Genomic DNA, 15,320 nt, shown 5'->3' on the forward strand with positions numbered 1-15,320 from the left:
TTTAAATGTTTTATGTCAAAATCAAATTCACTTAAAAACACAATCCATATTTCTTGTCAAGAATTTAAATTAGGTTTTTATGATATGTTATAAGTAAAAATTTCTTTCCCAACAAGTAATGTCGCCACATTCTGAGAGCATGTACCACCACAGTTCAAGCTCCCTCATTTTGGGAGATTCATAAGCCACCACTCTATCATATTTCATTATAACTCCCGTACAAACTACCGATTCTTTTCTTGGTTCAACAATTTTTAGCACCGGAGCTGAAGTTAACCTGTGCTTTAATTCTTCAAAACTATGCTGGCACTTCGCAATCCATTTGAATGTTCTTTCCTTCTTATGTAGAGAGGTGATAGGATACGAAATTCGTGAAAGTCCTTCTATAAAACGATGGTAGTACCCAACTAAGCCCATAAATGAACTGATGTCTGCCACATTTATGAGTACTGACGATTCCATGATAGTTTTGAATTCTTTGTCTCCCTTATCCCTTCTAAATTATGGAACTATAAAGTTGATAACAGAAAACTACTCTAAACCTGTTAGAGTTTTCAAAAAATGTAGGGTTCTCTACATAAACTAGAAAATGTGAATTAGACCACACTTGAAACCAAACGTAAAGACGTTGGTCAATTTCCTAACATTCAATCCGAGCGAAAAAGGACAAGGCCTAGACCTGAAGAGATTACTTGTATCACAATGCCGAGAGTGAATTAAAACACCAACCTGTGTATAAATTATGAAGATTGAAAGACAAATATCAGGCGAACAGTAAGAAAAAAGGAGCACCCACTTGGTATATATAATTCGCCCAGGAAGAAACCCCACCATGAACATGAACCTGAGAACGTAAAACTCCATAATGAGCAATAAGCTTAGGAGAAGAAAATAATGAAATGGAAATGACAAAAACCCTAGTCAACCAGGTGGAATCGGATACCTGTGTAAGGGTTTCAAGTAGCGGTGTAAATTGTTGAAGACGAAGCTAAGAAGTGTACACTCCTGCAACTGTAACGACTGTAACAGAAGGTTTAAATCTAAATAGAAACAGATAAAATACAAAGTCACATAAAAACGCTGAATAAAACACTTGATTAGATGGTCTCAAAGAGCTTGCTAGACAACTCTGAAAATTCCGCTTTGCTTGAAGGACCTCGGGCTGTGGAATGCCACGATAGAGGTTTGAATGGGGCATCTCCTAGGGCATGAAACCCTCATTGTTATCAATGAGAAATAAACTGAACTGATAGGCATGCGAATGAGACCAGACAACCAGAGAGGGGTGGGTTAGTTTCTCTCTAACCTCTCCAGAAAATCAACACCACCCATTGACCGCAGATTCGGTGAGTCGTCGACCGATGACAGATCCTAGAGTGGAAATCGCCAAGTGGACGGACCATATACATCATCTAGAGGGTTCAAGTACCAGCGCGTCAGCAATACCAAGGTGCATTAAACATGGTTTAATGATACACTCACCATAATCCTAAACCATAGCTTGAGTTTATGTGAAGTACACAAACTATGGCTTGATATTTAAAAGAAGAGATTGACCATCAGGTAATATGCTATGCTTAAGTTACAAGGTCTTCATTGTAAAACACATAGACTCAATGTATGTTAACTCAAGTATTGTAACAGGAAAATCTAAATTTTCGCATGTGGTATGTAGCATTAAAAATTAGATTAATTTTTAATTTTTTATGTGACATTTAAACACTGAAGTCTAAGTTAATTGTTGAATATGTCTTTAGAGATATGTGACAACCGCCATTATTTTTTTCCTTAGATGTTTGAAAACAAATAGCATGTAAAGAAGATGTCTTTAGAGGTATGCGATAACTACCATTATTTTTTTCCTTAAACTTTTGAAAACAAATATCATGTAAATCCCCTTATATTCTTAAAAACAAATATCATGTAAATCCCCTTATATTCTTAAACAGTGAGAAAACTTATCATAACTCAGTTGTCAAACCTCTATTGAATCTAGTCATTCCAAGCACTAATGATATTTTGCATGTCCTCTAGTTTCAATTAAGTTATGGTTATTCTACTTTACTTGAAATTTACCAATATTGTGTATATCTTGGTCAGTATACTTATTTTTATTATAAGTAGTTAATGGTTTTCCTACTTCACTTTGAATTTACTAGTATTGTGGCATATCCTTGATTTGTATATTTTTTTGTATGTGATTAATATATGTGAATGCACTCATTCCAAGCACTATTAATATTTCCATATATTCTTGATAATTTCAATTAACTTATGATTTTTTTACTTCACTTAGAATTTATCAATACTTAACATATCTTAATCAACATATTTTTTTTCCTCTTTTTATATAATTAATGAATTTTCTATTTATTAGTGTTGAAACAGGTTTATTTATTAGTGTTGAAACAGGTTTAATATATATAAATTTGCCAAAATTATGGCATAATATTTAATATAATAAAACTTTACATTAACTTTTACTATTAATTTAATTTCCAATATTCCAAATCAATAACAATTTCCCTTCTCTCGTTAATAAAGATCACCCAAAACCGTATTCACTTACAAATCCAGAACTGTAATCACTTATAAAAGCTGCGAAGGGGTGACCCTAGATTCTCAGGTCTGCGGTGCGACTCTAACGTTTTAGCCCCGAAAACAATAAAAAAAATTGGCATCATTTAAAACAAAAGTGTCCATTCTAGCCCCGAAAACAATAAAAACTTTCGGCATCATTTAAAATAAAAGTGTCCCAAGGAGCTTGATTCATTTTTACCAGTACATACATATATATTTAAAAACTCTTAAAATCAGATTTAAAATTTATCCAAAATTTTTGGCGACATTTCGCTAGGAAAATTGTGCCCACGCCCTCTCCCAACTGTGCTATTCCCAATTGGTAAAAGTAAATAATTCCCAACTGTGCTATTCCCAATTGGTAAAAGTAAATAATTTACAAATTAAGGAACTTTTTAATATGTTCGCGGAAATAAAAGCTAGTATGTTATAACGATATATACTCACGTTCGGACCTACGATGCGGTGAGTGTGGATCGAACACGCGACCTTCAGATCTTCAGTCTGACGCTCTCCCAACTGAGCTAACCTACGATGCCGTGAGTGTGGATCGAACACGCGACCTTCAGATCTTCAGTCTGACGCTCTCCCAACTGAGCTATCTCCGCTAGACAAAATTTTCTCGCTAGACAAAATTTTATCGACTGAGCTACTCTCGGTGGATGAAAATCAATAATCATGAAAATCATTAATCAATAATTTAAAAACAGCGGTGTCATCCTTATTACATAATTGTTATTACAAAATTGTTGCAGTCATTAATTTGAAGAACTTTTGTGATCTTGTAGAACTTTTGTGATCTTGTATGTGATACTGTAAGGATGGCTATTCAAAATTTTCGCCGTCACAGGATATGAATTTTGCAGATGAAAATTTTCGCCGTCACAGGGCATAATTGAACCAAGTTGCTGCTACTCTTATATGTGCTTTTATTTTCTGTTAGGCTAGGGTTACTTGTGGATCGACGACTGCAATCAGATCAAATAAAAAATAATAGTTTAACGAGGTTACAATTTTATTTAGAAATTAATGAAAATTCCAATTAAATAACTGAAAATTTTCTATTAGGCTAGGGTTACTTGTAAATTGACGGCTGCAATCAGATTAAATAAAAAATAGTAGTTTAAAGGGGTTACCATTTTATAGAGAAATTAATGAAAATTTCAATTAAATAAATGGAAAGCTATTAAGATCTTGTATTCTATGAGTTTCACAGTTTTTCATGATTTTGAATCTATTTTTACTTTAAAAAAAATTACTTAAACACTACAAAAGTTAATTATTTTTAGAGATTTTATAATTAGATTTTAAAAAATCCATGAAAAATTGTGACCTAACAAAACCAAATAAAAATAACATTTATAATTTCATGTAAAGGAAAAATGGAAATTTGAGATATCACATCTTATATCTCTTAATTACAAATTCTCAAATAACAAATGATATAGTATATAAATATAGGCTTATATTTTTATATTTATTTGAAAAAAAAACGGTTCTATTAAGACTATTTTTAATTAATCATACAAAATAAAATGTAACTCTAATCAACCTATATATTAATCACGTTATACCTTTTTTTTTCAATAAATCACGTGCATAATCAAGATACCTTAGGGGTTTCAGATTGTTGAATTCATACATACAGTTAAAACCAATTTAAAATAATACAAATCAAAAATTCACTTCAAGTCTAATTCCAATCCTAAAAAACAAAACAAAAACAAAAAGCTCCTCCATTAAAAAAAATAAAAAACCAAAAACTCCTCCATTAAAAAACAAATAATAGGTACTAGTTAATTGGTTTCAATATCATACCCGGCCGCTCAATACCTCCGGCTCCGGGGAAGCACATTATTTCACAGGTTTTGAAATGTTTTTTTTTTTTTTTTCATCCCCACTTTATGCACCTCACAAGAAAATTGCTTGTTATTTATTTTATTGTAAATTATGATTCTTGTCGTTTCTACTCAGCCTGGCATTTGCATTACATGTCCTTCCATCGTCTTCGCAGGTTCACGTACAATTGAATCTACCAAAAATGGCTGGAGGAGAGTTAGAAAACCAGTTAGAAAATGGCTTTGCATGCGAGAGGCACGGGGTTCGATACCCCGCATCTCCATCCTTTAAATTACGGCGAATAACACTCTCTGTCAATGATATGCGTTATTGATTGTTTGGAGAAATTTTGTTTGGTTTACATAGCTTGCATTAGTCATCAATTTATTGCTAACAAAACTCATCCACGATCACATGGGTTTACATGAGCTTTTAGTTCACCCAGGAGGAGGAGCAGTCTCCATCTTCATTATTAACAACCATGGAAAGTGTCAAACTCATTTGAAAGTACATTAACAAATATTGAAGTTATGTTAAATCTTTAAGGATCGGTGGCGCAATGGTAGCGCGTCTGACTCTAGATCAGAAGGTTGCGTATTCGATTCACGTCGGGTTCAATCGCTGAATCCTGAATAATATGTGAATTCACGTCGTGATCAATCTCTAATTAGATTGAACTGTCCATTAAAGTTTTATCAATCTCTAATTAGATTGAACATATTCCAATTCATACATATTCCAATCATGCTCTAATTAGATTGAACTGTCCATTAAAGTTTTATCAGTCAAATCAATTCATACATATTCCAATCATGCTGCGTGTTCATTAAAGTTTTATCAGTCAAATCAATTCATACATATTCCAATCATGCTGCTTGTTCTTTAAGCTCTACATATGTATATAGTCAAATCAATTCATACATATTTCAATCATGCTGTGTTGTTCTTTAATCAATTCATACATATTCCAATCATGCTGCGTGTTCTTTAAGCTCTAGATATGTATATAGTCAAATCAATTCATACATATTTCAATCATGCTGTGTTGTTCTTTAGGCTCTAGATATGTATATTATTTCAATTCGTGTTCTTTAAGCTCTAGATAGGTATATAGTCAAATCAATTCATACATATTTCAATCATGCTGTGTTGTTTTTTAGGCTCTAGATATGTATATAATTAACCATTTTGCAAAATATAGTAAGGAGCAATAAGAAGCAAAAATTCAATATGCTATGTGTTTTTAAGGTCTAGATATGTATATAATTAAGTATTTGCAAATATAGTAAGGAGCGATAAGAAGCAAAAATAAGATTTAAAAAATTTAAGTAGGTTAATAACATACGTATAATACATATTTCAATCATGTTGTGTGTTCTTTAAGCTCAAGATATGTATATAGTAAAATCAATTCTTACATATTTCAATCACTTTGTATTGTTCTTTAAGCTCTAGATATGTATATGGTTAAGCATTTGCAAAATATAGTAAGGATAAGAAGAAAAAATTCAATCATGCTATGTGTTCTTTAAGCTCTAGATAGGTATGTAATTAAGCATTTGCAAAATATAGTAAGCAGTGATAAGAAGCAAAAATAGGATTTAAAAAATTTAAATAGGTTAATATCATATATATCATACCAAATTTAGCCGTTATCTATATCGCTGTTACCTGGTCAAGGAATTCAGCTGTTGGAGTTTCTGCTCTATCTATTTAACATGAAAAGCCTAATCTGCTCATTCAACTTGTCCTGACGATGAACCACACTAGCTGGTTCGAAAAGCGTCGACAAATGAAATATATTGTGATTTACGTCGAAAAATCTCTCATAAACTTAATATGGATCACAAAAGCCTCAATTCAACATATATGTCACTAATACACTAGATTAGAAAGTGAACCATAGACAAGGGAATGAAAATCAAAATATTAAAGAATGATAAATGGAGTCACGTTTTTTTTTTACTTTCTGGTGGAAAAGTTTGAGGTGAAATTTTGATTTGTGTTATTTAAACTAGTTTTTTTTACTGTATATATGGATTCAGCACCATGGAAAACCCCTAAGGGCACTTCGATTGAACAAGATTACACATCAAGCTTGCGATTTCAATAAATTTCTGTGAGATTTTAGAGAAATTAGAGCGGAAAAACCTACCTAAGGGCACTTCGATTGAACAAGATTACCCATCAAGCTTGCGATTTCAATAAATTCCTCGGATTTTAGAGAAATTAGACCGGAAAAACCTATCGTAAAAGCTTCCAAAAAGTCGCACTAAAGACAACTCCATGATAAAATTGATATAAGATTATTAAATTTTTTTAGAGAAATCAGACCGGAAAAACCTACCTAAGGGCACTTCGATTGAACAAGATTACCCATCAAGCTTGCGATTTCAATAAATTCCTGTAGGATTTTAGAGAAATTAGGCCGGAAAAACCTACTGTAAAAGCTTCCAAAAAGTCGCACTAAAGACAACTCCACGATAAAATTGATATAAGATTATTAAAAAATCTAAATAGGTTAATAAACACATACATCACTAATACACGTGGATTAGAAAGTGAACCATAGACAAGGAAATGGAAACCAAAATATTAAAGAATGATAAATTGATATAAAATTATTGGTATAGAATTCAATTATTTTTAAAGTACATGTAGGAAGTTAAATAATGGATATCCTCATTATTTTCCACGAAGAAATACATCATTAAAAACCATACCTATTCAAAAGACGAATAAAACCTAAAATTTACTTAGCAAAGTCTAACGACAAAGCAAATTATCCTTCCTAAAACCTAAAATTTACTTAGCAAAGTCTAACGACAAAGCAAATTATCCTTCCTCCAAAAAGACTCTTTAACCCTTTAGTTTTAACTAGAGGATAGAATGAATTGATGATGCATCTCAACTACCTCTTGGTAAGTATGGAAAATGGGGAACCTTCAATTTTTTATAAGGAAATAAGTAGGATATGTCAAGGTTGCTCTTTAACCCTTTAGTTTTAACTAGATGATAGAATGAATTGATGATGCATCTCAACTACCTCTCGGTAAGTATGGAAAATGGGGAACCTTCAATTTTTTATAAGGGAATAAGTAGGATATGTCAAGGTTGCTCATTGCCCCATGTTCCTTTTTATCATATTGATTGGCATCTTGGAATGTCCAATCAAAATATGCTACATGTAGAAATATCAGTATAAGTATATCAATATTTAGATGCTTTAATCTAGCCACCCATATCACTAATACACGTGGATTAGAAAGTGAACCATAGATAAGGGAATGAAAACCAAAATATTAAAGAATGATAAATTGATATAAGATTATTGGTATAGAATTCAATTAGTTTTATAGTACATGTAGGAAGTTAAATAATGGATATCCTCATTATTTTCCACGAAGAAATACATAACTAAGAAACCATACCTATTCAAAAGATGAATAAAACCTAAATTCTACTTAGCAAAGTCTAACGACAAAGAAAATTATCCTTCCTCCAAAATGAATCTTCAACCCTTTAGTTTTAACTAGATTATAGAATGAATTGATGATGCATCTCAACTACCTCTTGGTAAGTATGGAAAATGTGGAACCTTTCAAATTTTTATAAGGCAATAAGTAGGATATGTCAAGGTTGCTCATTGCCCCCATGTTCCTCTTTATCATATTGATCGACACCTTGGAATGTCTAATCAAATATGCTACATGTAGAAATATCAGTATAAGTATATCAATATTTAGATGCTTTAATATAGCCACCCATTTTTGGTTTATAAAGTATATCAATTTCTGAAAACTTTAATCTAGTAGCCACCGATGTTTTATTCATGGTTAACAATCTCCTCTTCTCAACAACAGATGTAAGAGGAGCCACATAACTCATAAAAATACTTTCTAAATTTGAAATATAGTTACATGACATATTTCTTAATATGAAACTAAGAATTAATAGTAAAATTTATAAGATGTTAAGTTTTAAGGATAAATCACTTCCAACCATGATAAGGATTCTCTTTAATAGAATTTGGTCATAACAAAATGACAATAGAAGAGTAACATGTTTTAAATTTAATGGAAGAATAATGGATTTAAATTTATTATCAAGTTAATATTCAAGCAAAATAAGTCCTTCCCCTTAATCGAAAGAATTATCTCATAATAATTATTAGGGTAAACTTGAATCGGTGAAAGAGTCAAAACTCTTAGGTCCATAGTGATTGTTTCGAATATGCGATTTTTGTGGCCTATGGAATTAGATCCCATGGATTACATGTGATAAATCCTTTAAAAGGCTTGAGGAGTCTCTATTATAATGTGCCCGGGTTGAGTGGAGGGATTACTTGGTTGAGCTGGGAGGTTGTTCATCTTAGCTTTTTTCAAGTTAACACATGAGTGCTTTTAAGCCATAAGATAATAATAAACCTATTAATATGTTGGTTTTCTCCCAATTGAGTTTTTCCAAGTAATTCACGATGTGCATGATTTATGTGTATTGTTCTTATGTATGTGAATTTTATCATTATTTCGCTCATATTGTTTTTATTTCTAGCAATTGGTATCAAAGCAACTTTGGCTCCAAGGGGGTGTTTTTGTGACTAATGGGTTTTTCTCGGGCCTATGGTAGACAATGTTACGGTAGGAGATCTGTCGAATTGATTCTTATGCTAAAAAGAAATGCCAAGTAATTCAAACATAGCGATCAAGAAATTCAATAACCAGAGTTTTGAGCTATGGAAGATCTATTGGTGGACAAAGATCAGTGGATTGATGTGGTTTTGGGTGCTACACCTACACGGATGTCGACAAAATATTGAGCCAAGTTTGATCAAAAGGAAAAAGCCACAATAAAATTGTGTCTATCGTATTTATTATTACTAAATGTTTTAGGAGAAGTTATAGCAAAGGAATTGTTGAACACGTTAGGGACTTTCTATTAGTCTAACCCCCCCTAGTGAATAAATTGTTCCTATGGAAGAAGCTGTATAACCTAAGGAGGAAGCATGGAAATTCGATGAAAGCATCTTAATGCCTTCAATACTCTTGTAAGTTAGGTATTATCTATTGATATTAATATTTTAGATGAAGATAAGTGTATCACTTTATTTGGTTCTTTACTAGAATCACAGGATAGATTGGTTGTTGCCATTGGTAGTGTTGTAACTACTTGAAGTTTCGAAAATATAGTCCCATCCTTGTTATCAAAGGAAATGAGACAAAAAAGTATGGAATATCAAGAAAGATATGCCTCGTTAATGAGAGGACACTCCTAGAATTGAAATAAATATAAGTCCTTAAGTGGGAGATTTAAATCTAGAGGAAGATCTAATCCCTAGGAAAATTTGTAAAGGTATGTAACTTGGAGATGTGAAAAAGAAGAGATTTACAAGAAATATTGTAAATCCAAAATTATTAAGAAAGGGAACAGATCTAATGATGCTCCATCTACAGAAACAAAAACTTCCTCAGATGAAGGAGGGGGTGTGTATTTGGATTCTTCTTCAAGTACACATGTAGATCATGAGGCATAACTGGTCAACTAAGGTGCATCCTTTCATATGAATCCTCATAGGGAGTGGTTTTGCGAGTGTGACATATATGATGGTGGTGATATTTTCTTAGGTGATGACTCAACAACCAGAATCATAGGATGAGGAAAATTCAAGTTGAAGCTCATGGGTTGAAGGATTAGAACAATCCCTAGGGTTTTTCACATCCAAGGATTAGCTAGAAATTTGATTTTTGTAAGAATGATGAGTGATTTGGGTGTAAAAATAATGTCTAAAAAGGGTATCTCCAAGATGGTTGGAAGAGAAATGATATTGATGAGGGGAGTTCAGATTAGTACTCTATATTATAATTTGTCGAGAAGCATTGCTAGTGATGGGTGCAATAGTTCTATTCTTCTTGAGAGTGGAGTAGAAGAAGGAAAAACTCTTATAGACTCTAGATAAAAGGCTATGCTATGGAATCAAATACCAAGACATATCAGAGAGAACGAACTTTGAGTACTGCATGATGATGGTATAATAGAAGATATGTATAATTTCTCTCTGAATTTTGATTTCTATAAACATTATTTTTTTGGCAAGTGGAATTGAGTAAGATTCTCCAATGGTGCTACGAGGTCAAATTGAATATTATAGTTGGTGCACAATGATGTTTTTGAACCAAATTCAATTCCATCACTTTATAAACCTATGTACTATGTTTTATTTATACATGACTTTTCAAGGAATATAGAGATTTCCTAGGAAGAAATATGAAGTCTTTGACAAATTCAAAGAGTTTAAGATTCTTGTGGAAAACAAAACAAAGAAGAAAATTAAGGTGTTGAGGATAATAATGGTGTCAAATATGGTATGAAGTGGTAAGAAACCCACTCTTAAACATGTCAGGGTATTTAGTTGTGATGATTATGCACACATTCGAAAGGATGATAGGAGTAAGTTATATTGGAAAGTTGAAAATTGTATCTTTATTGGATATAAAGACGGTATGAAAGGTTATAATATTTGAAACCTAGAAAATAAGAAGGTTGTGTGTAGTCGAGATGTGGTATTTAGAGAAATTATAGATGTTGTTAAAGAGGAATTCCTACCAAGGGAAAATGAACCAAAGAAGATAAAAGTTTCAAATGCAAGATGATGAATCATAATCTATAAAAAAAACAAGAATCAAATGAATAAGAACGACATATTGTCATACTGAAGAGATCAATTCAGAAAAGAAAGCAGCTAGAAAGGTAAACCCCACTTGATTTCGATTCAAATTTTGCTTTATTTATTATTGATGATGATCCTAGAGCTATTAAGGAAACAATGGATTCAAAAGACAAAAGACATCAAAACTCTGGAAAAAGGCCATGGTTGAAGAAACAACAACCTTGGAATTGGAAAAAAATGATACTTAAGATCTAATGAAGTTGTGATTCCAAATGGAATCCTTTTTACCCCTAAGAATGGTTTCACTCACATTCATTCTTGGATAAATCTCAACCTGTTGCCTTTGATCTCATTGTGGGATCTTTTAAATCTTTGTGCAAACATCACTATGGATCGAGGTTGAATTTACAATAGCATTGTTAGCACTTTCCCCAAAGAGCCAGAATACCACAAATTTGTGCAATCCTGCACTTTACCCAATACCAAAAGTTTATATTCCTTTTAACACTAGGGCTTAATTCTTGTATCAAGTCATATGACAGTGTTTAGGACTAGATTCTTGGACCAAAAGGTGCTAAGGAATTTTAGCCTTGTTGGCCAACAATTCCACAATTTATATGTGAAGTTCTCAAAATATAAATTCGTTTACACATAACGCTTACCTGATCTGATCATATAAGGTCCTAATGGGTCCATATGTAGCACAATATGTTGCACCCTTGATATGTTTTCTAGCCTAGTTTCACTTCAATTTATCTGGTAATCCAGGAGAACTACCGTTCCCTTTCCTATTGAATAATTGGATGTTTGTGAATCCACTCAAATATCCTCCACTCCATCTGGATATTTTTTTCTCTACCTAGATATCTCATAGATAAAGATGATCTTCCTATTTAGGGATCTTCTCATATCCAATGTTATCACTCTTGGTGAGGCTCAAATACATTTGATCTTAGATGAATTTGCTCCATCCTAGATGTGTTCACCCCAAACCGGATGTGGGGTCCATGCCAAATATCCACTTGTGCTCTACACTCGCTCTTCGATTACAGATCTCAATTTAAACTTGTAGTAGTGCTCTTGTTCGATTCAAATAGTTAGTTACAAGATGCAAAGGGATTCACTGCAAAACACATAGACTTGGGTCAAAATCTTGACCCTAACGGAAATTTTGACTACAAATTTCAGGAAACTTTATATGGGGTTTTTTATTCAATGTTCACATTATAAGTTTCTCGGCTTTCTTAAAGGTCGAACTCTAATTCACTCATAATTGACAAAATATACTCATATTCAATGTTAATGTGTGACCACTCTGATTCATTCACGTATTTGAATTTGAACTCATCACATTATAAATTATTCGCATAAGACTCACCATTCCTCTTTCACAAAGCATTCATGCATACCTCTGCTTACCTACGATGATTGACATTTTACACACACAGCCTCAAATTCACATCCACTCACAAATCATACTTTTCACAACCTTAACATTCACGGGGGATAACTTATCAATTTCAAAAAACTTAGATTAGATAAAAATGGAGGATATTTACATACTTCCCATTAGCATAGGATTTGTACAATATGGTATGAATAAAATGATAAAATTTGATAATGTCGATTGTTTCATTAATCAAATGCAATTACATATATACATGCACACACAATCTATTGGTTGAGAGAATATCTCAACCACACACCAATGTAGGAAATATATCCTAACTACTAGGAACAAATTCCTTTACTTAGTAAGAATCAAAATTGAGACAAGTAGGAGTTACATTTTCCAACACTCCCCATTAATGGCTACTTGTCTGAATATCAATCTGCAAAATCTAGTTGTGGTCAAACATAACAAAAGAATATGTAAATGTCCATATAAAGGAACAACCATCTATCGGAATGCATGGGTGCCAACCACTGCAACCGCTAGTCTTGTAGGATGTCCTTCGTGTACATGGTTTTGTCAACCATTATAGTTGCATACATGTACCTGTACCTGTAAATCCCCCTCCATCATTGTTAACCTGGGTTTTGTCGGATCACCCTCAACCATGCCACCATGGGCTCTTAGCCACCACTGCTCAACTCAGCCACAAAGGCTCAACTCAGCCATGAAGGCTCAACACAGCCACGAAGGCACTTAATTCAGCCATGAGGGCTCTCTAGCCACTCTGGGCTACAAATCTACCATTAAGACACTCCATCCACTCTTGGCCAAGGGTTTTGTCGGCATAACCTAAACCATGCCTACAGGAATCCTTGTCCACGTCACTCTCACACTTGGTTTCTGGCTTACCACAAACTGACACTGCAAATACAAAGTGGTTTTTAGATTACCACGAGCTATATAGGAGTACACATGCCTTATCAAGCTTACATTTCAAACTCAAACTCTTGGAGTTACCAAGTACATACTTTAAAACAACCACTATAAACATCTTATACTTGCTTAAAATTAAAATGTGTGATATACTATAATCATCATGAGTGTATTCCACAATACACTGAAACTCACACAAACTAGATTGTCCATCATCCTCCAATCTCTGACATTGCTCGTGCACTTCATTTTTTGATCACAACCTAGGCATCTTTGTCTTTATCAATTAAATATTTGATTATAGCCAATTCTAACAAAATAACCTGATATTGAGGTGGCTAATCTCAATATGTATATCAATTTAAATTCCAAAAAATTACTTCACCAAAAAAAACATTTACCCATGTATGCACAAACAACCATGCTTCTCCCTTCATATCGAACACAAAGTTGCTCTCCTCCTTGAACGAAGAACGAAACTACCGGTTTCTTTCCTTAGCAACAAAAGCCCCTACCTCTGCATCTCGCTCACCAACACGATGAGCAAGTTCACCAGCACAACCAGCCACTCTCCTGCACATTCAACTGCTCACCACGTTGCAGCTACTCTCTACGCTCAACAATGAGCAATGATTCCATGGCCTCTAAAGCAAAACACGTAGTTGTGTATTCGGTGATGCACATTGCTCCACCCTGCACCATGGGTGACCTCAACTCCTCGATCACTAGCACTCAACTCTCTTTCCGACTAGTACGCAGCCTCCAATAGCTTGATCACAACAGGTTGATCACAACAAATCGATCGAGATCACCGCAGAACCGGAAAAAGAATTCTAGTAGGCTTGAGACAACACTGACTATGAGGGAACTTCCCAATTCCCCGACTCTTCGTCCTCCTCAACATCTCTCGGAGGTCACACCCAACCAAAAACGGGCACAGAAGAGCCACCGAAGATTTCCAGAGCACAATGCCCTACCTCTTCCTTATCCTTCTCATCAGCAACTGGGGCACCATGTCGATGAAGAATCGAATGGCAAAAAAGTTATCCAGTGGCCTTGGTTGCATCGTCCACCACACGCACTCACCATTTACGACAATTCCAACAATGAATCCCGCAGGCACCATCATAACAATAATGACAATTACAGCCACAATCACAATTACAATTACGCTTACGCTTCTGCTACTGTGAAGGCTAAAGCCTTGCAACAAATTTCTATAGCATCTCCGACCCCAAAGAGGCAACACCTTGTTCAAGATCTAGTCTGTCGTCCCGGCAGCAGCATGGATGAAAAGGAAAATAACCCTGCCATCATCCCCGCCTCCTTGGATGGCCACAATAGCTTTTGGAATGCTGGAGTTCCCTCCGCTACATTGTTCAAGCAATATCAGAATACAAACTCCTCACACTGATGTAGAGCAATTCGACGACCAATCTAGCGACGCAATCCGGCAACAATGCAATCTGGTGATAAAACACAACGTTGCAAGATATTAATGAGATCGACTCACTCAAATCAAATACGGCGCTGCGAGATATTTGGCGAGACTGGTGAGATCTCTTGGCTGCGACGATCTGTAGAGGAGACACGACGCCAAAAAAATATATCTAAGATTCACTTAATCCGTCGATCTGCAAACAAAGAATGCCGACTAGCAAACAATGTTGATTTGCATAAAAGAAAAAACATCGATAAACAACGTCGATCTACACAAAAAACGTCGAGATCAAAGGTCAATTAATCTCTACACACCGATCTACTTTCCTTCGCTCTATAAAGACACCTGCAGGTCTTCATCGACAACCGAGTTTAGAACGTCCTGAATATGCCGAACCAAACCACCAGCATGCTTAATCACGATTTCAATGAGCCGCATTTAAACAAAGGAAATGATGGACAAAC

General features: G+C 34.1%; 1 protein-coding gene across 1 annotated transcript in view; it reads left to right on the forward strand.

Annotated features, from left to right (window-relative positions):
• The window catches only part of LOC149215366 (uncharacterized), a 30,475-nt gene extending 15,646 nt beyond the window's left edge, over nucleotides 1–14,829 (forward strand). Inside the window, exon 2 of the mRNA XM_089389704.1 lies at nucleotides 14,199–14,829. Coding sequence (XP_089245830.1) covers nucleotides 14,199–14,829 — 631 coding nt within the window. The remainder of the gene's footprint in view (nucleotides 1–14,198) is intronic.
• The last annotated feature ends 491 nt before the right edge of the window (nucleotides 14,830–15,320 follow it).

Source organism: Pinus tabuliformis, chromosome 1_1, assembly GCF_031772625.1.
Source record: "Pinus tabuliformis cultivar Carrire ecotype Pingquan chromosome 1_1, CPIR1, whole genome shotgun sequence".
Classification (NCBI taxonomy): domain Eukaryota; kingdom Viridiplantae; phylum Streptophyta; class Pinopsida; order Pinales; family Pinaceae; genus Pinus; species Pinus tabuliformis.